This window comes from Microtus oregoni, unplaced genomic scaffold, assembly GCF_018167655.1.
Source record: "Microtus oregoni isolate MIOR12 unplaced genomic scaffold, Mior012 000022F_ref0000154, whole genome shotgun sequence".
Classification (NCBI taxonomy): Eukaryota; Metazoa; Chordata; class Mammalia; order Rodentia; family Cricetidae; genus Microtus; species Microtus oregoni.
In genome coordinates this window covers 7110037-7136976 of record NW_024543081.1, presented here as the reverse complement: position 1 = coordinate 7136976, position 26940 = coordinate 7110037, and the positions used below count along the sequence as shown (strand labels likewise).

At 50.7% G+C, this 26940-nt stretch overlaps 1 protein-coding gene across 1 annotated transcript in view; it reads left to right on the top strand.

Moving 5' to 3' along the window:
- Window positions 1-26201, top strand: part of Tbc1d22a (TBC1 domain family member 22A) — a 300861-nt gene extending 274660 nt beyond the window's left edge. Inside the window, exon 13 of the mRNA XM_041672324.1 lies at window positions 24653-26201. Coding sequence (XP_041528258.1) covers window positions 24653-24781 — 129 coding nt within the window. The 3' untranslated portion in view covers window positions 24782-26201. The remainder of the gene's footprint in view (window positions 1-24652) is intronic.
- Window positions 26202-26940: the final 739 nt, after the last annotated feature.

Here is a 26940-nt window from a genome sequence, read left to right as displayed (position 1 = left end):
TATGATATCTGCCCTCAGCATCCTGAAGCTGGGTCCTGCTTCTCTCCATGGCTTCTTCACTGTAGCTACCTCAGATTTGTAATATCTGTGCTGGACAGACTCCAGCCCAGTGCCTCTGGGATGCTTATCTGGGGTAAAGAACATTTGTACAAAGCCCAAGATGAAGTGGGCAGGGAGGACCTTGGGTCCTGGCTGAAGGTGGGTTGCACAAACTCAGAGGGACTAGAACACTGCCTGTTCTGACAGGGACTGAGTCCTGCCTCTGCTTCCCTGAGCCCACCAGAGCTAAGTGCTTTCCTTGTAAGGCTAGAGTTTCCATCTGCGGGTGAGGTGTGCTGACATCCCTCTTAGGGGAGTCAAGACTGTCTTGGAGCATAATTGCCCATGGCTTGTCACCACCATGATCACTTGTCTATCACCCAATGAGCCCTTTAATCTCCCTGTAGTTCAGATGCTTAGGGGGATCACCAGATAGAGAAAGCCCAGTGGTCACCTTGTCCTTTGCCAAGGAAAACTTCCTTGCAGTTACAGCTTATCAAACAAGTACCCTTATGTACCAGCTGAGAATGCATGGTCCGAGGCCCTCAGGGGAACAGGTGAGGAAGCAGTGGTGATGAGCAGCAGATTTTGTGGAGAAGCTTTGGGACCATGTCTTCAGCTCCCAGCCCTGTTCCCAGTTTACCATGCTGGTTTTCTTCCCCAAGATGTTGAGCAGGTTTGGCTAAGGCTTGTTCTTTGAGTGCCTCCTCTGGCCTTCTGAGTGTCCATCTGGCATCCATATGCTTCTAGTGCTGTCTGTGTTGGCCACAGACTTCTGGAACTAGTTATCCTGGCCATGGGAGCCTGTAAAAAAGCAAGCAGGTGCTTCTCAAAGTCTGGAGACTAGATGTCCATGATAGAGCTCTGGGGTCTGGGAGGCCAGGCTTTCTTCTTGTGTTCTCAGTTGGAAGAAGGGGCAAGGTGTCTCTTGAGTCTTTTATTAGATCACTAATCCCATGAAGACCCCTGTAACCTCAGTCCTTTCCCTGTTCTCATATTCAGATCATAGTGAGACAGAAGGGAAAAAGGCCTGACACTCCCGAGAGTGCTTTTGGGATAGCCAGAGATGCTTATGCCATCAGGAGCCCCCATCTCCATGACCTAGCCGACAGTCACCACCACTCTATACCTTGAGGGCCCTCCCACACCTCAGGACAGGGTAGAGGTATGACAGGAATCAGGATTGGGGCCATGCTGCCTGAATTGCTGTACACTGGCCCTAGTCACCACCACTGCTAATTTATGCAGCGACCGAGACAACCACTACCATCACTGCCATCACCACCTCTTCTGCAGATACTGTGGTGACCACAGCTACCACTTCTGCTGCCACAGACCTGATGGTGGTGGTGGTGGCCTTCAAGGCTTGCCAAAGAATGTGAGCACCTCCATCTTAGGACAGCTGAGTGCATGCATACAACCCACTGTGCACATGCAGATCAAAACAGCATGTACAGGCGTGGAGGTGGTGCAGACCTGGTGCCCAAGCAGAGAACTGTCATTAGGAGCACAGTGGTCTGAACAGGTGCCAACCAGCCCACCTCAGCCTCTGTAGGCTTCACTCTTCAGTCCTCAAGGAGCCTGTTAGAGAGTTCCGTCCCCTTGTGCTACAGTGTATCTAAGGGCACCATCCCCTTTTGCTACAGTGTATCTAAGGGCTCCATCCCCTTGTGCTACAGTGTATCTAAGGGCGCTATCCCCTTTTGCTACAGTGTATCTAAGGGCGCCATCGCCTTTTGCTACAGTGTATCTAAGGGCTCCATCCCCTTGTGCTACAGTGTATCTAAGGGCGCTATCCCCTTTTGCTACAGTGTATCTAAGGGCTCCATCCCCCTTGTGCTACAGTGTATCTAAGGGCGCTATCCCCTTTTGCTACAGTGTATCTAAGGTCTCCATTCCCTTTTGCTACAGTGTATCTAAGGGCACCATCCCCTTTTGCTACAGTGTATCTAAGGGCGCCATCCCCTTGTGCTACAGTGTAAGCCTTGGGATGGATCTGCCTAGCCTCTTATGTCTTCTATCCTGACTGAGCTGGCAGCACTGAGAGCCAAGAGCAGGTAACACAACAGGGAGTGCCATCAGCCCTTTTGTGAGGTCTGACTGAATTGAGAACCTTCCTCCCTGGGGTGACACTGGACACCTTGTTCATCATAAACTCAATCAACCCTCCCAAGTTTTTTGATTATGGCCAGCCTCCATGGTTGCCCCAGCCTAGACTGGAGCCCTTTGACTTGTTTGTTGGATGACTGTGTTTATTTATCCATCACTATTTCACTTGGATACAGTGACCTGAAGCCTCCAAAGACAGGTTACCATAACCGCATGACAGAGTTTTTGCCCCTTGCATGAGCCACAAATGCCATGGTAATCACAGCTCTCATTGCCTCATGAGTCAGAATTTACTTTGATTTCTGGAGTACTTCCTGGCTGAGTTGGTCCTAGATCCACTTTGCTCAGGATGACCAGTTGCCTGGGGAAGCTGATCAGAGTAGCCCCACAAGGTGCTGGACACTGTCCAGCTTCACACAGGATGTCACCTCCCCTCTCGCATGTACAGTACAGGATACAAGGGCTTCCCACTGTCTGGATGAGAGGAGGCACCTGTCCTGGGGCATGTTGGGCATGCCATTGGTCTACAGTGACATCCTCTTAGCAGGGGAAGGAGAGAGGTAAGCTGCACTTCCCCTCACCCATCCTGCCTTACTGAGAGAGCCCTGTCCTTGGTACTGATTATGTCTCCTGATAATCCTTTATAATAAGCCTAATTCCTGGCGTATACGAAAAGCAGCCTGTGAACCTGTCACAGAGTCAAATGATTTGACATCCCTCCTTCCATTATCACTCAGGATTGGAATCTCGCTCTAAGTATCCATCTATGATTCTGCCTGTGCTCGCCGCCACATTAGCATCTTTTATAATCATTATCTGCTGACACTGTCACTGTGGAGACTGGTCTCTAGAACAGCAGTAATACCCCAAATGAAGCTCGGCAATTTTTTTAAAGCAGTTTCTCCTCGCTGGGCACAGTGGACATCACTTGGAGCAGAAATTGAGCTGTATGTATTTAGAAATCAATTGAAAAGATCACATCCCTCAGCTCTGGATGTGACTGCCAAATCTGTCTGTTCTTTCTAGGGCAGCACTGCTTGCTCCACTTATTTTCAGTTGGATCTCATCAGTTGTGAAAAATGCTTCATGACTGAGCCCAGTTCAGGAAACAAGGCTTGTTTGTCCACAAGCTTCCTTTGTTGGGCCCCCTGCTGACCCTGGAAGCCTATGTGGGGCCATAGCCCAAGGGTGATCCTGAGGGATCTCAATTACTGTGGCCTTCAAGACCCTATGCTGGGTGATCCATGATGAAGTAGCTGGTCTGTACAGTGACAAACACACACACATTCAAACACACATATGTACATATGTACACACCCATGCACATGCATACATATACACTCCCTACCTACTTGCACAAGCAGCTTAGAACAGGTATGCAGTCCAAAAGGACCTGGACCTTAGGCTCCAGAGCTGGGGCCATCAGCTGTGGTCCTCCTTGGCACACTTGGATGGGATGACTTTGCTTTTCTTTCTTTCTCTTTCTCATTTCCCAAAGCGGCTGTCCCAAGAGTCACTAGTATGTATAATACCTAAGTATCTTCTTGTGTGGCGCTCAGTGTACTGTGTGTGGATGTGTGTTTTTAATCATTATGGAGGTAGAATGGCCTCCATTTGAAGGCTCAAAGGTAGTTACTTGGCCAGGGTCACACAGCTGGCACCTGGCTTTGTTAGCCTAGGTTCCCTGGGAAATCCTGGGCAGCATGCCATTATGCAGCCAGGCACCTCAATTCTGTAAGAAATTGGATTTTTACCAATTGTCTGTTTCAAAGAGCTTGGTTTCCTAGGAAGGGAGAGCAAGAAGGAAACGGCCAGTAACTTGGTTTTAAAATCATAGTTTCATCTATTGGACTCTACTGGTTCTAAAGCAGGGCTTATCCCATTGATATTTTAAAGCCATAACTAAATTCTTACTTTTCCAAACTCGTCTGTTGTGCTTTTTGTGTATTGTTTTGCCATTGATGATACTGATAGAGCATTAATGATATCAGCCTCCTGCATGCTCAGCCTTCTGCCAGTCTGGTAATGTGTTCCTGTACCTGCTGCTGCTGGGCCTGGTGGCATCATGCAGAGGTTGGCTCCTCCTAGAACTGGCCGGCTTTTACATTCCCAGTGGGAAGATTAGGGCTGTAGAGCCCAGATTGTTTACTTTCTCTCATCCACCCACATGCCCAGCTATCCACCTACTCACTCCCCACATTCACTCACACACCCCACCGCCCATCCATCTTCTCGCCCACTCACACACGTCATCCTTCTCATAACCCACCCTTGCACTTAGTTGCACACAGTCCTCCCCCAGCATCCATTTGGACAGCACTCTTAGGGACTTAGTGAGATAGGCACTTTTAGAGCCAAACCTCTATGTCAAAGGACCTTCAAACAGGCATTTATTTTCAGCTAAAGCATTTTTATGAAAACTGAGAATTCCTGGAATTCTTGTCTACCATTTTAACTTTCTACACATGTGTGTCATGACCTTGAGCTAAGTGTATCCCCAAATGTGTCCACCCTCTTTCCATCTTATTTCTGATACACTGAGCAGGCTCAGAAATGTATTTCTTAACTACAAATGCTCACGAATGGGCATGTGTTTTGACCCTCTAAATGAAGTTTACATGTTCTCTTTGTTAGAGGAGGCTTTGCTTGAGAAACAACTCTCTTTACCTGTTGCATCTCGTAAATCTCCATTCTTTCATCTTGGCCATTCTTGTGTGGCTTTAACTCACCCAGATGTGAGCCCATTTTGTTCCTTTGGTTACTCCCCACGCCACATCCTGGGCCTTTGCATCTGGGCACTTGGAGATAAGGATGAGGCACATGCTGTGGAAATACTGAGAATCACACAGCTTCCCAGAGGAGTGTGGCCCTTCTCAGCCTTGACTTTGAAAGGATCTCTGGCTTCTCAGGCAGGGTGGCCATCCAGGTGTGCCAGGACCCCAGAGCCAGCACTGCCCCGCCCCTCTGAGCTCAAGCCATGCCTCTGAGGAGCAGACATGCAGGTCTACAAATTGATAGAGCCCTAAAAGCAGTGTTTGCCCTCATGAGTCTGTAAATCTCAGGCTGGAGTGCTTGGCAGTGACCCTTTAACATTCTTGAAAACAAAAGGAAAGTGTCCTAACAGCAAAGGATTTACAACCTGCGTTTTACTGGAACCAGGAAGTGAAAAACCCTGCAGTCCAGGCTACTTAATTAGTTTTGAACAGCTTCCAGGAATAAGCTTGCATTTTAAGTATCACCATCAGCACCATTGCACACGTTCAGTGCAGCACAGCCTACAGTGGCTTACAGAACCAAGCCCTGGGAAGGGCAGAGTCCTTCTCCCAGCAGGTGGCCCTACCTAAAATCCCCGGGGGACCTCTATACCTGTGCACTGTGGTACCATTCAGGAGGAACCTGCCCAATATTGGTCTCTAGAGCCCTGCCTAGGACATTTCAGATGTAGGACAAGAGGCTTGGTTCAGCCCTTCTCCTATAGAGACAGGGAAAACTGGAAAGCTCACCTCTTGCCTGAACCACTTCTCCTGTGTGGGGTGCTAGCCACTCTCTCCTCTACTAGTAGTGCCTGGATACACTGCACGGGTTAACACCTCGAGGTAACTGGTTTCACCTGCTTTAGGGAATCAAAGGCCAGAGAGTTCCCACACACCCACTAAGAACTTTTTCAGAGTATCATCCCTTTGGCTTCTTTAGGAAAAAAACTGACCTCCCTCACAGCCACTTCTCGAGCCTGGTCTGCATTCTCCACTGACTCAGCCCCTGGGGTGCTTGCGCCTTTTCAGTACACTCTTCCTTCCTCTGTCCTCTCCTGTGCAGCTTCCCTTCAGGCCATATGGTCAGCAGTGCAGCTTTCCCACCTGCCCCATCCCCCATGGCCTGCAACTCCAGAGCAGCCTAAGTCTGGTCAGGCAGAGAACCCTCAGGCTGCTGGCCCAACGTGTTTTCTGAATGAAGATGAGGTATGGACTCACTGCATGTGACAGATGTCCCACAGTGCATGGTTGTGGCCAGAGCCCCATCTGCCCCTAGCTACTACACTCGGTGTCAGAACAGCCTTGGCCTCAGTCCCTGCTTCCATGAGAAGACCTCCTGCTTCCCAGCATGCATAGGCCTCCTCTGGTCAGATCTAGAATTGGCCACTGAGTCACAGACCATATATCAGAGGAAACATCTGGCCGCTTGCTCCACTACCCAGCCAGAATCAATTCCTGTCTGAGAGGTAATCCGATTTGATTATCTCTGAACTATTACAGAAAGGCGGAGGTGCTGGACACCCTGCCTGGAGATTAAGAGGTCCTGCTGGTGGGGACGACATGGAAGATAACAGCTGTGTCTGCCTGGCCCAAGAACTGTGGGCCAGTCCTTCTCATCTGTGGAATGAGGCTTCCAGTTTTCCTAGAATCTCTTCATCAGTTCTAGCATGGTCCCAAGGGCCTGGCCTCACAAAGACAGATGTGGGAGTCTTCACCAATTACCGGCCTTTCCACTCTTTGACAGGCCAGGCTGCCTGCTCTGGGGCCACACAGTCAGGGAGGTGCATAGGGTCTATATGCCCATGTGCTACCTGGAAAGCTCCTCTTCTCAGACACCTGTCTGTGGAAGGCACGTGCACATGACAGTTAAGTGGGCATGGCCCTGAAGGCCACAGCATTTGGAGGACTTCTCTCGGTAAGAAAATATAAAACACGAATACAAAACTGAAGGAGCAGGTTAGCCTTGCTTAGGAAAAGAAGTCAGAGCCAGATTATAGGCTTTTAAAAGGCCAGCAAATACTATATACCAAAAAAAGGAAATAACTTCATGCCTGTACTAGTAGAATCTTTTGTTGTTTTATTTTCCATTAGTGTGTGTTAGTTGGATGAAGAGGGTGTTTCATTACGACATTTTCATAAATGTACTTTGATTGTCTTCACTTCTCCATTGCTTTACCTAGCGCTCCTCCTTTGTGTGTCCCTTCTGCCCCCATATCCCTCTTTTACTGTCATGTGCCTAGATTCCACATAGAATAGAAAACGCTCATTTTGATTTTTGACACTGATTGTTATCGCAACCGAATCTAGATTTGTGTAGGAGGCATCCTCCAAGAACACCTGGGAGGGGATATCTAAATTAGGTTTCTTAGCCTCTGGGCACACCTGGGAGGGATTTTCTTGGTTAAGTCATTTGGGGAAGACCCATTTTCTGGCCTGGGATCCTGGACAGAATAAACAGCGAAAGTGGGCTGAGTACCAACATCCATCACTCTCTGCTTCTTGACTGTGGATGTAGAGTGACTGGCTGCTTCAAGCTTCAGCTCTCGTCACGGGGGATGAGCCAAGATAAACTCTCCCTTAAGTCCCTTTTGTTAGGGTATTTTCACTACAGCAACAGGAAGAGTAACTACATTTGCCTTTCTGAGCCTGATTTATTTCACTTAACGTGATAATCTCTAGCTCTATTTTCCTGCAGATAAATTTCATTCTTCAAGGCTGGACAAAACTCCACTGTGTGTGTACACAGCACTTTTTTTGTTTTTAATCCCTTCATCCACCTACAGGCACATGGCTGGTTCTCCTAGGTGGTTACTGTGTATCATTGTGTAAGTGGATGGTGATTATTCTCAGTGTCCCCAGAGGTGGTGTAGCTGAGTCACACTTTAGGTCTCTTCTCAGTTTCTTGAAGGACTTCACCCCTGATTTCCATGGCAGCTGCACTAGCTGCATCCCAACCACAGTGGATGAGGGTGCTTCTGCTTCTTCCCCAGTCCTTTCCAGCATCTGCTGTTTGTCTTGTGATAAGAAGCTCTTCTGACTGGGGTGAGATGGAATCTCAACATGGTTGATTTGCATTTGCTTGGTGGCTAAAGAAGAACTTTTTTGTCATATGCTTTTTTTTTTTGGGGGGGGGGTGCCCTGGGAACCGAGGTCTTGAGCATGCTCAGTAATCACTCTACACTAAGGTGCAGCCCCAGCTTTATTGAGCCTGGGCAGGTCTTCGTGTGAAAAGTGTGCTCAGTTAGTTGTCCACTTACTGATCAGATTGTTTTCCCTGGTGAAGTTCTGTATTGAGTATTAATCCTCTGTTGGCTGAATGTCTGTCTGCAGGGCCTCCTTCTGATGTACGGGTCTTTCCCGTACATACTGTTGGCTGTCGTCTTTGAAGTGCAGAATTACGTTAATTTAATGCAGTCCATTTTTCACTGTTGCTGTCATTTTCTGAGCCAGTGGGGTCCATCTCAGAAAGCCCTTGCACACATCTGGATTTCACATGCTCCCAGCTTTCCATTAGTGACTCAGACTTTCAGGTCTTATGTTAAGGTCTTTGATCCACTTTGAGCTAATTTTTGTACGAGTGTCTCCTTAAATAAAAAGAAAAGTTCCAAAGCAGTGGCACCTCCGCTACACCTTCGCATCTGTTACCCTCTCTGTCCATTACCCTCTTCCTGTCCATTGTGCTCCCTGTACCCATTTGGTGCTCATGACCATCACTGTTGTCCACATTTGTGGGCTGTCCACTGAGGGGGAGAAACACTGGTGGAGCGAAACACTGTTCACCTTCATAGGACACTGCTTTGTGTCCTTGAGTCTTAAGGAAAAGCTCAGAAGGGAGTGGACTTCCATGTTGGCTGCTTTGACCAGTGGGTATCCTTGAGTCGGAAGGAAAGGCTAAAGCGGTGGTCTTCCGTGCTAGGGCCCTTGACCAGCAGTTGCTCTGATAGGCTTCTGGAGGCTGTAGGGTGGCCAGTGAGACTTAGGTTGAGGACCTCCTCTTGTAGGGACCTCTTTGCAGAGCCACCCTCTTGCCCTCCTGTAAAACCAGCTGGGCACATCAACAGGGGCAGATGTGGCTTCTGACTCCAAATGGCTCAGCAGGGAGCAGTGCCCTTGGGGCTAGAAAGAAGAGGAGCAGAGCTACACCTGGGGTCTGGCCCTCATTAAGTACTCGACTCCACTCCCCTCGGGTAGGGGATCGAGTCCATGAGGGGTAGTAGGGATCTGGAGCCTCCTCGGCTGTGTTAGGGGCTGATGCTGCAGCCAGCAGTTTCTTCTTCCCAGGGGTACAGCAGGGGAAGGATGCTGAAGGACTGCCAACCTGAGGGAGCCCTGCAACACTCATATGAAAGGTGGGAAGTACTTCTCTCAGCAGATCCAGAATCAATAGGGAGAGCCCCTCTTTGTCCTCTGTGGCAGCAAGTGGGGTTCCCTTGAGTGCCCCCCAAAAGGTGAGAGCCCATCACAGGGCCATGATCTACTGAAGATCTGCCATGAGGAGGTTGTTCCCAATCTAGAGATCTTTCTGCAAATACTTGAGAGAGATTTGAAACAAATACAGGCAGAAAGGGACAGCATTTGGCATAAGAGGAAAAGAACAGTTGGATTTAACAGAAATCTTTAAAAAAAAATGGCTGTAAACAGTTCATAGATTGTGTATGAGACCCTAGACAGTGAGTGAGTTCCAGTATCACCTTTCCCATGGGCAGTGCTGCACCCTGGCCTTGACAGGCTGAGGAAAACCCAGAGGAAGTGGGGGATAGCAAGAAACATACTTCTCCCAGGGCCTCTTTCCCATGGTGCCACTTCCTTTTCATGTGGTACCTTACTCAGGCTCACTGTCCCAGCTTCTCCCAGACTCTCTTCACTTACACTTCCAAGTTCTTTCTTCCAGTCTCGCTCTCTGGGTTCTCTCTCTCTCTCTCTCTCTCCCTCCCTCCCTCCCTCCCTCCCTCTCTCTCTCTCTCTCTCTCTCTCTCTGGCTCACTCTCCCCACCTTACTCTTCCTTACTCTTCCAGGCTAACTCTTAGTGTTCGCGCTCATCCTGTCTCCCAGGGCCTCACTGCCTGCTTCACTTCCCATCCATCTCATGTGCCAACGCCTGATAATCCTTCTCAGCTTGCCTCCTGCCAGCAGTAGCCTTCCGTGAAGCTCTTGGTGTAGCTGCTAGGGGTGCAAGAACAGAACAAGTGCAGAGGAGTGGGGTCAGACTTCCCCCTTCCTGCTCGTGATCAGTATCTAATCTCCAGTCTCACCAAGACTTGGGGCATGTTTTACTAGGGGTCTCTCTCTTAGAGATGCATGCAGGACCAATGCTGACAGGCATGCCTGGAGACCTTTCCATGATCTGGTAAGGACATACTTGGTCTCTGTGATGGCATAGTCTCGGAGCTTGCAGGGGTGTACTTGTGGCCCAGGCCTCATTAGTAAAAAACAGGTATGGCACACAAGCTTCTGGATCATGGTGTGTCATGCGGCTTCCATTTGTCTTCCTCATATAATTTTCCCCAAGTTCTAAAAATAGGAATTTAATTAGACATTTAGCAAAATACTAGCCAGTGTTTATCCCTAGAGTTGGCTGCGTCGTTCGTTCTGCAGAAGCGAATACCCCTGTACCTGCAGCAGTGCACCTGAGCACACAGTGGGGTGGCGCTCGGAACACACCATGGGTTAGTACCCTGGCAGCTGCCTGTGCCTAGGTGTCCTACAGGTAGGCTGGGTGGGGGAGTGACAGAGTGAGGTTGGTACAAGCTGCAGGTGTCCATTGTGGAGGCTCAAGAAGGAAAGTTCTAGAAGGAGAAACCCTGGAGGCAGGGCACCTGAGAAGATGTACATGCTCTGCGCATTTGATCCCTTAAGGGTTTAATGGCTTCTTGAAGTGTCCTAATGGTGTGACTTGCCTGTGACCACTGCTGATGCTATCTCCTAGTTAAAGGCTGTGCAACACACATGTCTGCTGCAGTTCTCTCCAGACTCAGGTGAGCCCACCAGGTGCCTCCAGGAGGTTCATGGCAGAAACCACAGAACCCTTCCTCAGGGCACTGAGGACTGTCTGCACGCTCAAGGGCAGTCAGAGCCTTGGGTATGGCTCGGCTTCTCTGCATAGTTTTCTCCACTGGTGCATTCTCTAAGCCTGTTCTTAGAGTAAGAGAAAGCCAAAGAAAGGACCTCATACCTTATAGGGCTGTGCAGGCCCCCGAGACCAACAAGACTGGGGCACTATGGCACTGTCAGTGCCCTGTTCAGAGTGCATGCCTTGCAAGCAGGTGGGCGGCCTCTATTGCCAGCACTGGGAAATCTTATCTAGTGGCACTAAGGCAGGAGTACTCAGAGCTGTCAGAATCAAACCTACGAGTTGCTCTTTCTAAACCCTTCTGGGGTGAAAGGGTTCAAGCCAGGGCTCTGCCTGCATGCCAGCCTGTGCCAGGATTGTCCCTTCCATCCAAAATACTTATTGCATCATCATTTTCATGGCTTAGTATTATTCACCCATACTAAGCTGGATGCCCTGCACCTTGGTCCCCTGCTCATCCTCGTGCCTGCTTATCCAAGCCTTTTCTCCTGACGAGTTTGTATTCCTTAGTCTGCTCTTTCACAGATCTCCCATTTGCTGGACAAACTAACAGGCCAGCCCAGGTTGACCTCTGAGAAATAGTGAGCGGGCATCAGTATTGACCTCCAGGCCTCTCTCTGATCTCTTACCCACTGCCTGCCCTAGCCTGAGGCAGGTCCCTCTTTTGGACTCTTGTATGCAATACTCTGCCTCCTCTGCACCCAAAAGCGCCCATATGTAACGTTCCCTTAGGACCAGGTAGAAGACCAGCCTTACTCCACCTGTGTCTCTCTTCTTTGGCGGGCAGTTCACAGATGTGAGCAATAGGATGGTTACGTGCACAAGTTGGTACATGGTGCCTGTAGCCCATTCTCCCTGCATACACAGAGAGATCCTAAGCTCAGGAAAGATGCCCGGGCTCAGAATGCTAGCGTGTCTTGATGTGGACAAGGTGTTGCAGAGCAGCCTGTCTCCCTGGGCTCGTGCCCGCACTAGTGCCTGTTCCTTTAGCACAGCCTGTGCACTGCAGCTCCCGCTTCAGCTGAGGAGAGGAGGCGCTATCACACATGTGTGGTCTTCACATGTACACAACAAGCCGGGCTGTAGGGGCTGGGCTCTCGTTCTCAATAAATTGTTGATCACTCCGAGGAGATTTCTGTGATGCCTGGCACCTGGTGCTCTGGTCAGTGAGGGATTTTGTGCCCACTCCCCACATTTCCAAGGGAGACAGATCATGGCTCTTCAGATGCACTATCGTGAAAACTGACCTTTCCAGACCTCAGCCACCCTATGTATCTTTCCACCTGGCTTCCCCGACAGCAGAAAATCAATGTGAGAACTCAAGACTTGGATGACTCCAGAAATTGAAGAACTTTTACAAAGTGTATTACAAGGAAAATGCCATTTTGCTTCTAAACCTGTGAACTCAACTCTGTAACAGTCGGTAATATGCACCTTGAAAGCAGTCTTCAGTGTTGGACCATTTCTGGGAAGGGAGCTTGAAGCCCAGTTCTCTCTGACCCTTTCTGAAGGGCAGGGCCTCCATCCCTTGGCTGGAATCCTGGTTGACCAGGGGCACAGAGCTGTGCTGGCTGCTGGGTTTTGCTAGCTTTCTGGGTTGTGGTGGGTGCTAGGCCTGGCTTCTCCCTGTGCTTGAGGATTTTCTGAGATATTGTTTCCCTGAATTCTTTCTAACTTCTGCAGTCACAGAAAGCCTTACCTATAAGGTCCCATCTCACCCTGGGGTTAAAAGGACCCTTGATGAGCAAGGAACAGAGGGCTGAACCTTGGGTACATACAAAAGGAATGAGAGACCCTGTCCCGAGTGTAGGTGTCACGGCACACGTCACACAGAATCCAGGTGCCATGACCCAGTGGCTTCTGTCCTGCTGCTCATTTGCAGGCTGCCTGGACTAGACTCTGAGTGGGGTTCCAGCTTCCTCTCAGTCCTGCGATACAGGGGGCTGAGCTGCCTGAAACTCTGGCTTTTCTGCCTGCTGTGTAGCAGTTGCACATTGAGTTCCTTTGGGCTGTGATGGGGCAATGCTTACCCACAGCCCCTGAGTATGTCTAATAAGGTGAATCTGCTCCTTGTTCTCATTTTAGTTGGAGACTTGGTGCTTCTACCTGGCACTCTGAGAGCAAAGTGTTTCTCATGGCCCACCCGAGTTCTCTCTGTCATTTCCAAAGCAGAGCTGCGAGGACACATTCAGTCTGATGAAAAGGTAGAAGGCACCATTTGAGGGCCTCTGGTGGAGTGTGGGTAGACGCATCTCAAGATAAATGAGTAGAAATGTGACCAGTACAGACAGGACATATGGCCAGCACGGGCTGGTCAAGTCTAGGTCTGCTTAAGCCCAGGACCGTGTTCTCCCTGAGCCTTCCACTCCTTGCTGCTGAAGCAAGCAGGATATCCAGTGCCCCTCTACATTCTTGTTCTGCTGCCGAGATGCCCCATGGGCATGATGGCAGGGCTAGATGACCAGATCAAGTCCATGCACTGCTTGAGGCGCCCCAGAATAGATGCCTTCTGTCTCTGTGTAGTGCAGTAGAGTCAGGCCTGACTTGCTGGACTTCGGTGGCTAGTGGACCTGCGGATGCCCTCTGTGCCTCCCAGTCAACTTTCCGATAGCTGAGAGCCTCCGCCTGTGGGCCTGGAATCAGACTGGGGAGTGACAGCTGCTCTCAGAAAGGCCCAGGGTGTCAGGCCCAAAGCTAGTGTTGCTGGCCCTTCTGTCCACCGTGTGTCTGCCTCCCAGTGATAGCTCTGAGATTAGGAGCTGGCAGAGACCTCACAGAGGCCCTCTGCACAGGCGTGCTCTCTAGGGATCCTGGTGTGAGGGCAGCGAGTCTGCCGCCTTGTAGATAAGAGTGGAGGCGTAGGCTCCTTCCCTGTGATTACATCCTGCCTTAAGCCCTACTACCTCCCAAGTGATGCCTCAGGACCACATAACCCCACATCCCGGCCCCAGGTGCCGCCGAAGTCTGCTAGGGATGAAGCAGACTCTAATCGCAGTGCTTCGATGTGAGCATTCTCTGTATGTTGATCAGAAGTCTCAGCCGTGCTGGGAGATGAAAGGGAAGCCAGCTCAGTTGGAGCCTTTGTGCCAGCCCGTTGTCACCACCAAATGCTGTTTTTCTCTTTAGAATTCCTTTTAGGAGAAGAAAATAATTACAAGGACAGTCCATGTCCCCATGCTGTGGTGGGCTCTTCAGAGGACTGCTCTGTTGGGGCGTCACTTCCTCTTTCTACCCTGAGTGGGCTGTCAGCCAGTTGCCACCGGTCAGTCCCAGCTGGCTGTCACTCTCCTATTTTTAGTCCTGGTCTGGACCCAAAGTTGACAACATTCTCAAACTAATAAGTGGATTGTCAAAGAAGTCAGCTGTCAAAGCTGGAGTTGAGCCCATGGGATGGCCTGAGAGTGAGGCAGGAAAGGACTTCAGGGCCAGAGTCCACTATCAACAGCCCTGTGGGGCAAGTAGTGGTACCATGGCGCCCTCCAGCTCCTCTTGCAGGCCTGGGGCCAGCTGGGGCCCGGGACACTTGAGGCAGTGAAAGTCTGCACTGCACAGCTGGCAGTGAGGTCACCCCACTCTGAGTTGTGGATTCTGTTGGAAAGCAGAGATCCCTAGACAGATGAATTTAGACCACCAACAAAATGTCTACCACAGAGGCATTGTGTGGGCCAGCAGTCTGCCCTTGGTTCCTTCCCTGTCACTGCCTGTCAGATTAAGTTCTGTATGCTTTTGGTTTACTGGCTGATAGCCACTGAGTGACCCTGTGAGGTAAGAGGCAGAACCTCTGCAGCTCTTCCTCTGCCTGGGAATGGATAAGTGACAGGGAACTTATTGAGTGTGGCCTCCCTCCCGCTGGCCAGCACCTAGCGTGAGATGGGGCTTTGGCCCTCCTAACCTAACCTCCTAACCTTGGAGAAACAGTCATGGTTCCTATACCACAGAAAAGGCCTGTTCTACATATGCCTGAGTCATGCAGGAAGTCCCAGACAGCTTTGACCAAGGCTCCTAGCTTCTAAGTTCATGGACCATATAGATGGTGGTATACACCCAGGAGGCCCTGGTGGTCAAGCTCAAGAATCCTTGTGGCTGCCAGGATGCTGAGCAGTGAGAAGGCAGCCCTCCTTCAGGGCATGTGACTTAAATCCCTCCACCTGGGCAGTGGAGAGTTTGCCTAGTCCTGCTGGCGAGGAGACACTGCCAGGAACCGCTCCGAATGACGAAATGCTTGGCTTGCCTTTGCAAATGGAAACCATGTTTTGAATACTCTCCACTGCAAAAATATAACCCTTGGAAAATAACATTTATAAAAAGGGAGCCACGGGATAGCTCTTCCCACCCCAAGCCCAGCTCTTCAAAAGACGGACCATTTCCTGCTGTTCTGCCTCTGTTGGCATAAAAAGGGCCATGAGTGCCTGTGTAGCCCCCTCATCGCCTCACTTGCTCTCACGCTCTAGGATATCTTCAAGCCTCTTGAGAACGTATTTTTAAACTCCTAGATAAACACCCTATTGTATGGCTGTGCCAAGGCTTTTTGTACACTAACAGGGGTAGTCTTTTTCTTTAACATTTTATTACTAAAGAAATTTAAATATGGAAAAATGGAAGGCATGGTTGAATGAGTACCACTTTGCTTTGGCAAGCAGACAGATTTATTCAGCTACTTGGTTGCTAGTCAGGGTTTGAGCAGATGGTGAGCTAGCTAGTGAGCTCTTAAGGCCAGCATCTTCACCAGTCCTCATTGTCCACAGGATGGGCTCACAATCACCTAGGAGATTGAAGAGGTGCACACCTGAGTGCCACTGTGAGGATGCTTTCAAAAATAGTTAACTGAGGGGAGACCCACCCTGGATATGGGCAGCAGCATCCCATGGGCTCATGGGGAAAAAGAAATACAGCGAGCGCAGCCCTCTCCCTGCCATCCGACCACCAAAGTGAGGGCTGCCTTGTTCTGCTGCACCTTCCCTCCCTGATGGACCAAGGCCTCTGAAACCCTGAGGAGAACCAACCCTTCCTCTATTGAGTGTCTCAGTTGTTCACAGCAGCAAGAGAAGTGAGGGAGTCTGCATGCATGCACACTCGCAGTCCTGGGAACTGGGCCACCCCAGCAGAGTCCACGCACATTCCCTGCTGTCAGCCAGTGCCAGGTGCTCTCCATTTCCCCCCCAGATTTGGGGGTGTGTACATTATGTGTAATGTGACGTACCTTGGGTACGTCATTGACATGGAACTTGCCAAGTAAGGGAGGCCGCTGACTACAAGTTCCAGGAATCTTGCCTCCCTGGATTCCAAGCACACACCACCATGTCCCATGTTCTTATTGTTGCTTTTTAACATGCCTGCTAGGGATCCAGCTCAGGTTCTCGTGCTTGGGCAATGGGCACTTCACCCACTGAGCCATCTCCCTACTCCAGATCTGTTTTCCACAACTATTCTTGCCAGCAGAATGTGGGTGGCCAGTGATGTCTCCAGACTGTCATCTCAGTCCATTGATGAGAGCATCTCTTCACTGGCTTAAAGCCCACGTGGCCCCATGTGTCTGTAAATCTTCTTTTCCTGTCCTTTGCCTATTTGTTTCAGAGTGTTTGTGTCCTGCCCTCCTCCCCCAACATACTTCCGCTTTACGCATGTGCCTAACACAAGAAGACGTTTCACGTTGACTTTGGGCACAACCCTTGCAATCCAGTGTGGATGGGTGCAAATGTCCTGTCCTCCTGCCTTCTGCTTGAAGTCTGTGGCTTCTCAAGCCCAAGGTTTGCAGAGCCTTTAGAGGCTTGGACCAGGATGGGGATGAGGGAGCCAGGAACAACTGTCTGAGACACAGACCCCCTAAGGAGGGCCGAGAGTGTGACAGTTCCGGTCCCAGAGCCAGGAGCAGGGAGGCCTCTGCCCTGACCTTTGCTCCATCTTCTCGTGGATACCAGATTCTGTTTCCTGCTCTGTAAAGGGGGTGTGTGAAGGTTCACATAGCCAGGGCTGTAGTAATGAAGACATGGAGTGGGACAGCACCTCAACAAAACCTGTATGTAATGCTTCATGTGTATCTTATTTATCTTCAACTCTGCCCTGAGGAGGGGATCATATCGACTGCCACAGGTAACAAGGAAACTGCGGGTTCCGGGGGGCACTGCCTCTGTGTGACTGGTCCTGCTTGGAGCGATCCTTTGTCTTCACGTGTATATCAGGGTGGCCCTCAAAGGGACCGTGTGTGGTGCTGATTGTTCACTGCTGCCTCCTAAGTGGATGCAGACAGGCTGCAGGATTCTGCTACAGGTGTACCTTCCATACACTCCCTCTCCTCACTGCTGCCAAACATCTTCCAGCCTCTCCATGCCTCAGCTTCCTCTTCTTAAAAGACTGACAAGTTGGAAGAAAGGAGTCAAGAATCCATCTCCCAGGAGATCCTGTGCTCTGCCCTGGATGTCCCCAACAATGGCCTAGGTGGCACCTGGCTTCCTTTCTAAGCATAGGTCAGGTAGGCTTTTTGCAGCACCTCCAGCCCTCGAGGTTTCTAGCCAAGGCACAGAGCTGAGCTGTGCTGGATGGGAGATGGGTTAAACCAATTAACCCCACTGCCTGCCTCGTGTGTGAGGGCAGAGGCCCTTCCTTCATCTTTCTCAGTTAGGGAAGAAAGCAATGAGAAGAGACAAGCAGGCCCTTTAGCCCTGTCCTGATTAACGTATTCATCTTTGTGTGTTGGCAATTTGTAAACCTCAGGCCTGAGTAGCTTTAAGCAGACCTGTGTGTTCTCTACAGCGCAGGAGCTGCTGCTGAGCTTGGCCTCCACGCCTCACGGTCTTTCTGAGCACAGGGCCTCAGGAGTGCCAGGAGGCAGCGTGACCCAGGGCAGAGCCACTTAGATTCATTCATTCACATAATTATTTGTTTTCCCAGATTGGGTTTCTATATATGGTCCAGGCTAGCCTTGAACTTGGATTCCTTCCACTTCAGCCTTCAAGTGCTAGAATACAAACATGTACTAACGTGTCTGGTGCCACTTAAGAACTGTAAAGGGAAGGAGGGACAAGAGAAGGTGGGTGATGGCTGTCAGCTTGACTACATTTGGAATTAACTAAAACCCAAGAATCTGGGTATACCTGCGATGTTTTTTCCCCTTAAACATCTGAAATAGGAAGACCCACTCTTAAACTGGGTTTTTGAGGTGGGAAGATACATCTTTAATCTAGATCTTTTGAGGTTGGAAGAGCCATATTTAATCTGGGTCACACCTTCTGCTGGCAGCCTATATAAAGGGCATGGAAGAAGAAAGCTTGCTCTGCTTACTTGCTCTTGTTCTTTCACTGACATAGCTTCCTAAGTCTCATATATATATATAGATAGATATAGATATAGATAGATAGATAGAATATGAGAATATATTATATGTAGATAGGATGTGTGTGTGTATATATATATGTATATATATATATACACACACACACATGCACAATAATATATGTATATTTCTGGTCCTCTAGAGAACCCTGACTAATACAAGGTGACAGCCAGACTTCCCTCTGTGCAGACACTGGCTCTAACTATCTGTGCATGGTGTGAAAGCAGAAGTGGGGTAACCAGGAGAAGGAAAGGGACCAAGAGAAGGGATTGTGAGAGCAGTGGAGGTGAATAAGAGTGAGGTACAGCGATCTGTATGTATGAGAATGTGGCAATGAAACCCATTTTATATGCTAACTAAAAATTTTAATGTAATGAAGTTTAACAAAACCCTTTATTTAGTTTAGCAAAGCCAAAATGCTCTCATTTTAACCTGTGCTCCATATAGAATTATTGAAGAAAATCATTGCCTTCTTTTGTCTGTACCCTCCATCCAAAATGTATCCAGGCTCTGACAGCAGTACATATCAGCTGGTCACTCCTTTTCAAATATCCCGTGGACCATAGCAGCTAGCCGGCACACCGCTCAGTTATACCCACTTGCTTCTGCTAAGCATAATCTCTACTCTTGACTTTGTCACGGCAGGACTGGCCCAGCGGTAGGGTGCAGTCCTCTGTGCACCTGGGAAACCCCAGGGAATGGATGATTCACCCTTCTTACCCTGTTTGCTAGAGGGAAGGGTGATGCCCCACACCACCCAGGCTTTCTCCCTGTCCCCATAAATAGAGAGCCTCTAGCCGTGCAGGGAAACTGTCGGAGGACCTGTGTGGAGCAGACATATGTCACTCTAGCAGTGAAGCCTCCCCTTGACTCAAACTAGACCTTCCATTTAGCTTTTCTTAATGTGTGTAATTTTGAAAAGGTTAGAAAGTGCAGACAGGAGTTTTTGTTTAGTTTTGTTTAAACAAGAGCCCACCTTATTCCCTCACCAATCACATCAGATCCCAGTCACACAGGCCTGTGAATCCACGTGGCCATGCAGGAACATGCAGGCATACTTGCAGCACACTCCCCATCTACAGACAACAGTGTTCCAGAGAATGGAGGCCAAGGTGTGCCCAGGAGTTCACATAGCCCCTGCCTCATCATGACACTGGCAGATAGCTGCTCTGTGGCCCATGTGGCTGACCACATAGCTTCGACCCATTGTCCCAGCACTTTGCTTTTAGGGGGTCTCTGTGTCTGTGGAGGTCCTGGGCTTGTACTTCTCTGTCCAGCCCTCATGCTGGGAGCATCCATCTGGATGGTGCAGTGCCGGGCCCTTCTCTGGCTCAGTTGTTGATCTTCTGCAGGTGACCACACCCCGAAGCAGAGACTAGATCTTCCCTGCTTGTTATCTACCCTCCATTTCCCTCCCCAGTCCGTCCCACTGCACCCTGACTAGAGTCCAGCAGGGTCCTGGGCATGTGCTGACAGCTGTTACCAGCACATTTCTGCAGGGTGCAAGGCAGGGCCACATTGATGGCACCTTTCAGGGTTGGGCACATTTTGGCTTTTATATAAGAAATCTTGTGTCTTGGAGCTTTGTGTCCATGCCCGTAGTGCTGGCAGGCTGTAGCCCTCTTCAGCCAAGTCAGGTGTATATGTCATCCATGCGGAAGAGTCATATGAATTTCTACCAAGCCAAGTTAGGCCATGTACAAGAGCACTTGACAGAACACTGTCCTTGTGTGATCTGAGCACACCTGCCCTGGCGGTCTGATGCAGTTTTCCCAGGACACAGGCAGGGGTGGAGGTGGGAGAGCTTTGTTTTCTTCACTTGGCAGTTCAAGCCCCAGTTAGCCCTTTGGAAACACTTTTAATTAAATACAGTTCGTGTTTGCACCTTGGTTAGGATTCCAAGAACAGATTTAGCGAGATTGAAGGACACCACCTTCTGCCTCTCCGTGGCCTCAGAAGCACCAGGTATGGTACAGGCATGCAGAGCAGCCGTCTCTTAAGATTGCCAACCCTGGCAGGTGTGCAGGTACAGTGGCTCCCTGGGGTCGTGGATTCCTGCCCACAGCAGGTTTAGAACCCTCGTTGGCAGTTCCTTCCCACAGAACCTCCTCACCCCTGCTGCATCCAGTGCCCTACCCCCCCCCCAGCAGGAAAGCAAGGTGCTACTCCCCTCCATCCTTGAACGTTCTGCTAAACTTGTCTTGATTGCTTGTCTGCCAGTTAGGGAGATGAATAACCTGATAAAGCATTGTCGAGCACCCAAGTTTGACCCCTAGAACCCGTGTCAAAAGTTAAGTACAGTGGCATATGCTTGTAATCCCAGCATTGAGGAGGCAGACACCGGCACTTCCCTAGGACTTGCTGGCTAGCCAGCCTACCCTAATCCTGGGGTGAGCTCTAGGTCTCACTCAGGTGACTAGCTCCTGAGGAGCAGCACTCAAGATTGTCTTCTGGGCTCCACATGCACGTGCACATACATTTATCTGTTCATCTGTTTCTCTATCCATCCATCTATCTCCCTACCTCCCCCACACACATACACAGCCTGTCTGCTCACTGACTCGTCATTGCCCCTAGACAAGGAACTTACTCAGCAGCAGGTCTCTTCTTTCAAGGCTAGCACTGCTGCACAGCGCCTGCTGTCTCTGGGATGCTGGTCACCTCGCTAGTGACAGTTGGACTATTAACCAGCTGCTGCCACTGAGTTTTACTCCAAGCATTCTGGGACACTGTGCACACACTAGGCAACCAGCAGGGGAGGTCCCAGCTCTGTCTCCACTTTACAGATGAGAAACAGAGACAAATGAGGTATAAGGTTTACCCAGGGTCACACAGCAACAAAGGCCCTGGCTGCTCAGCACTTGTAGGCAGTGATTCCATATACTGTCTGGTCCCTGTACCCAGTGATCACCAAGGGCTGTGCACCAAGTTTTCTCAGAGTTCACATGGAGCTGCTCATGGTGGAGAGAAGGCAGATCTCCATGACAGCATCAGGGACATGATTGTGGGGTTGGTGTGGTCAGAGCCATAGCTTGAACAAAAGTCCATGATATCTGACCCCAGGATCCTTCTCCTCCACTGCTGCCTCAGCTTTCAGAGCCCCAGCATTGGATCCTAAGAGAGACCAAGAATGTAATCCGGTCAGCACATTGTCCTTTTGGAAGGACCTGTGTGTAAGAGTGACCCCTCCCCCTCCCCCCGTGCATACGACACTGCAGAGCACTGACTCTGAATAGCTAAACTCTTTGTCAAGGAGCAGACAGAACCACAGTCTCTCTTCTTAGCATTCGGAGCCTCATCTCTCGGCTTTTCTCCAGGGGCCAGACATGGCGGCGAGACTGTCGAAGAGGGTACCCTTTAGCACTGCATACAGAGCAGACTGAAGCAGCCCAGCTTGTGGGGCTTGATCTACCATCTTCCAAAGCAGCCATGCCTGAGGGGAAGCCCTGTTCACCCTGCTGTCAGGAAGTACCCTGACTAGGCTGCTAGGTAGAATGGAAACTGTCTGCATCTGCATTGTCCTGTAAAGGGGCCATAGTGTCCAGGATGTGTCCCAGTCATCCCCTTGACCAAGGCCACTGCTGGGGCTCCAAGCCCATTCCTCTGGGATGTCTGCCTGGGTTGCATCCTGGGCATTGGTGTCCATCTAGAGTTCTTCTGGTGACCACACCCACAGCATGCGCTCAGGGCTGAGAAGCACTGACCCACAGGGCTTGCTTGTAGTGGCTTCCGTCACTTTTGCTTCTCACTGACCTCAGACCCCACTGGAGCCCTCCGTTGTTATTTGAAAGACAAGGCTAGCCAAGAAAGGCAGGTGTGGAACACCCCGCTGTACCCGCTCGGTGGCTTTCGAAAGTGGGCAGTGTCCCTGAGTTGCTTCAGTGGCAGTGGCAGAGGAGAAATCTCCCTTTATTTTCACAGCCGCCAGTGTGGCCATAGCACTGGCTTGGTTCTGGGGTTAGGAGAAGGGTCAAGTGCCACCTACAGAGTTCTAGTGTGGGCTCCATGGAGGGACATTCCCAGTCACCATAGTTGTGGAATACAGAGCTGTCCCCTGCCAGCCACTGCCCCTATAACATTCCAGCAATGGCTTAGTGAGTCATTGCTTGCCTCATGTACCATGTTAGTGACAGACAGCAGCCTCTAATAAATGCACTGTGTTTCCCAGAGAAGAGGCAACGCTGCCTGCTGCAACAGGAAGACAAGCCTTTTTAAAAACGAAATCTGTATTTAAGGCCGTGTTTGTCTGTGTTCTTTGCCTGCCTTAAAGGTCACGCAGATAGATTTTTCCTTCTTTAGCAGTGCAGGCCATGAAGAGCTGGGCATTTCCATTCTCCCTCCATCCAGTGAACCTGGGGGACTAAATTAGATTCTGAAATTGAGTGTGCAGTGGAGTCGGTATGTTACCGTAATGGGAGGGTATTGCTTCTCACCTTGCAAGTAGCGAGGTCATGATAATATGAAGCGAAGTGGATTAAAAATAAAACCAAAGGTATTTATTTATGACCTGCTCAGAATTGGATTGGCATCCGTGTAAGTTGCATCTAATGGTTGAAGACAGTAGATTGATGTTGATGTATCCCCGAGGACATGCTGCCAGGGAGACCTGCTCCATGAATTCAATTTAAAGACCCACAGAAAGTATCCAAAATGCAAAGGAAATAGGGGTGGGGGAACAACAGTAAATGGTGGTTGAAGAATGTCCTGGCACATGGCACTCATGATTGGGGTATGCTCCGTGTGTCGGCTGGAGGTTCCCTCCTGAGCTGGAGATGATACGGGAAGTCTGCTCTGATCAACCACTGTAGCCTCTCCTGGCTCCACCCATACTGATAGTGCTGTCCTGAGTCCACATTAATGGGCAGCTCAGGTACTTCCCTGCTATCTAAGTAGGGTTGGAAACTTGGTGGGCCAGAGTCCAGCAGCTGCCATAGTTTGGGAATCAGCCCCTGCTGGGCTGTGCTTTTTTGAAGCCAGCTGCTCTGTGTCTCTTGTCAGCTGTCTAGAGCTGGGATGGGATGGCTTTAGGACCCAAGTCCTGTAGAACTGGTATCTGCAGAACCATTGGAAAGGAGTGTGCTGCTCCCTGGAGGTGGTGGCCTAGCTCACACCCATTCATCTTGGGAGACTCCTGTCTGGGAAGCTGTTATAACCATACAGACCTCTTAGGCCCATGTCAGTTTAATTCCTACAAGTATTGTAGTCTCTCTCCCGAGACCTGTCCTGTCCTGGATGAAGTCCCCAGAGACTCTGTGAGTCATCATCTGATAGGAGAGGCCCGGCTGTTGATGCCATGATGTATGGGGGTCACTTACATCTCACCATGGATGCCCCCAAGGCCCTGTGGTTTTTCCCTCCCGTCACTGGCCTCAGATGCTGTTAGTAACTCAGCCTCAGCACTGTCTGTCCTGCTTCCATGTTCTTAGCTCTCGGATATCCCTGAGCCTGTGGGGATACCCCCACATTCCCCCTCTAAGAAATGGCCCAGTGCAGACCTGGGATGCTGGATGAAGCCGAGGAGCTGCAGCATGAAAATCCCAAAGCAGAGCCTTCTCATCCCTGATGCCAGCAGAACTGAGTGACAGTGGCAGGTGCTGTCCAGTGTGTACTCAGCCTGTATTCTGTGTGTGCACTGTGTGCAGTATGTGTCTAGTGTGTTCATTGTGCCTGACTGGTGGCAGACATGTCCACTGTGGTCTATGTGTCATCCCAATGGCTGGCAGGACAGTCCTGCTACTCTGTTTATAAAGGAGGTCCCTAGGCTTCTAGGGTGACATGAATGGTTGTTCCCAGTTGACTATCTTATTGTCCAGCCCCCAGTGTCAGAACTTGTTCCCTTTGGTCTTGGAGAAGAGCGGAGAGGGGACAGGTGGTTCTTTTGTGGGGCTTCTGTGCTGACTCTGCCTATGGTACAAACATATTGCTGAGACCTGAGGTGGTCACCGGACACACGAGGGAGTGTATTGAGAATTAGTGTGTTACTCTCTGGTTACAGAGAAGCTTTGAGCTCTTAGAATTCTCCTGCAGCCTGGCCTATGGTGCCTTCTTGGCCATGGGGACCAAGGATGCTGTGTCCCTGGAGTATAAAAGGGTTTAGAAAATGGGTCACAACTGCGGTGCTAAGAAGATGCACTGTGTGGCTTCTCAGATGCTGAGCTGGGGACACATAAGACTATAGAGGGCATAGTCTGACTGGGTGGGGTTGAAGGGTGAGTGAGTGGGGGGGACCACAACAACTGAGGGCACTGCCCCATGCTTTCTTCTGCAACTGACTGAGTTCTCCCAGGTGCCTGCTGCTGGGATCTGGTCTGCAGCCCTGGACCCTCCCTAACTGTCTGTCTCTCCTCCAGGAGTTGCTGCTCTTTCTCCAGAACCTGCCGACTGCTCGCTGGGATGACCAGGATGTCAGCCTGCTGCTGGCTGAAGCCTACCGCCTCAAGTTTGCCTTCGCAGACGCCCCGAATCACTACAAGAAGTGAGCGTGGGGCCCATGGCAGCGGCCTCACCCTGGGGGTGGCATCCTTTCCCTACCTGGATGGATGCTGGCCTCTAGATTGGTTCTTTCCTGGTGTGGCCTCGCAGAATGGGCCTCAGCATGGTCCAGAGCTGGCAGCCTCAGTTTGATGAGATACCAAAGAGAGTCCGGGAGAGAATCCTAGCTTCAGAAGCTCAATGCGGCCAGGAGTGTCCCTCACCCTGGCCCTTCTTTGCCAAATGCCCACCCTTGGGCCCCTAGCTTTCCCTCCTAGGGCCTGCTCTGTGGGTGCCAGGCAGAGGTGGGCAGCCATCTCGGGCCTGCTCTGAAATGCACAGATCTGTTCTCTGACTGAAAGAGCGAAGTCCAGACAAAAGCTGAACACGACTGGGCTGCGCACACAGAGCCTCCAGTGGCCGCCATGTTCAGACCTGGTTTACACAGGCCTGGAAGGCTGGGAGACAAGAAGAGGCCTCTCACCGCACCTTACTCTGTTTTTAATTACCCCACTACTTATCCCGGCAGGGAGGTGGTCAAAGAACCTCCAGGGAGGCAGGAGTCTTTGTCAGTCATGGCCCACTCTTGGCCATGACAGGGCAGATGAGTGGTTCTGCCGTCCCAGCCTCTGGGGAGGTTCTTCCCATCATCGGCATAGGAACAACCAGGAGCTGCTGGGCTGGGATCCCTTCCTACCCTGCTGCCCTTTCAGGATCCACTGGTTTGGAGCCGTTGCCCTGGCTGCTCCAGGGCCCTCAGACTGGCTTCCCACATGTGCTCCTAGGCATGCCCCAAGCTGCCTGGCCTCTATGATGTAGGATCCCCAGGGACTACCAGGCCATCCGTAGGACAAGAGCTTCGGACTCCTAGAGCAGGCTCCTGTCCTCAGTTACCCACCGTGGCCCACTCTGGCCTGTCCCTCCCTCAGGAGCAGCGTACCACTGCCCAGGCACTAGGACACTGCCCAGAGGCTGTGGGGGATGATACAGGGAAGATGCGTGTCTGCTTCTATTCCGATTATCCTGGGTCAGATAGGGCATGACATCAGCAGTGCTGGGTAGGCAGTTCATGTCCTGGATCAGTAGGGGGACATGCTCCCTCAGACCAGTGCCTATCCTGGGTGAGGGGCACCCAGCTATGAGGAAAACGGTCTCGTCTTTGGCTCTGTGGGGAAGCACCATCCTTCCTGACCCTCCTATGGTGCAGATTGCCCCTCAGACAAAAGGAAGAACTGCTCCATGGTGGGTTGTTTTTATGATATGACAAGGACCCATGCGGTTAACTTAAGCCCTGAATGTATTTTAATGTGTGCAAATGCTTGACTGGGTGTAAGGGACGCTGGCGACAGTCCTGCGTCTGAGCCAAGCAGGATGTGTGCTTTGAATGTGATGTGTTGGAAACAGAAAATAAAGATACTTCATATGGCCCCTGGTCTTTACATTTTTTATTCCATTTATTTGGGGAGCTAGTGTGTCTGCCCTGGCCGAGGAGTGGGGGTCAGAGCACAGCTTGCTGGAGTCTCTTCTCTTCTGTTATGTGGGTGTCAGGGATCAAACTCAAGATGGTCAGCCTGATGGCTTACCCACGAGCCACTCTTCAAGGCCCAGGCCCCAGCACTGGGCCCTGTGCTCTAGGCCGTGCCTTCATCACAGCAGTACTGTGGCCTCAGTGACATACTTGGGGCCTCATAAGAGGAAGGAGTACTTGTCCAGATGGCCTCCGGAAGCCACTTGCCTGGGGTTAGGGTGGGACACAGACCTGGCCCTGATCCTCTGAAGCCAGGACTTGGTGCTCCCAGGACCCGGCAGAGTAAGTGTCGAGGTCCAGCACAGACAGACCCTCCATCAGGCTCTGGACAAGAGGCAGCTCCCCGAGTTTCCTTTGTAAAAAGCCTTCACGGAGTTGACCCTGGAATCTGGGTCCCTCTTCCATATTCCTAGGAACTCAGGGCACGTCATCCCCCCTGAGGCCAGGCGTAAGACTCCAGCTCCGGTCAAACAGCTGCCACATACTTTCTTTCCATGAGTGATGCTCAGTTACTACCTGAGGTCTTCCCTGCTGACACTGGTACCCGAGTCCCAGGGTTCCTAGATAAGACCCCACCCTGAGTGGTACCCAGGAACACCCAGTCCACAGAAAAGACCCTACCTGCTGAGCTCTACTGCT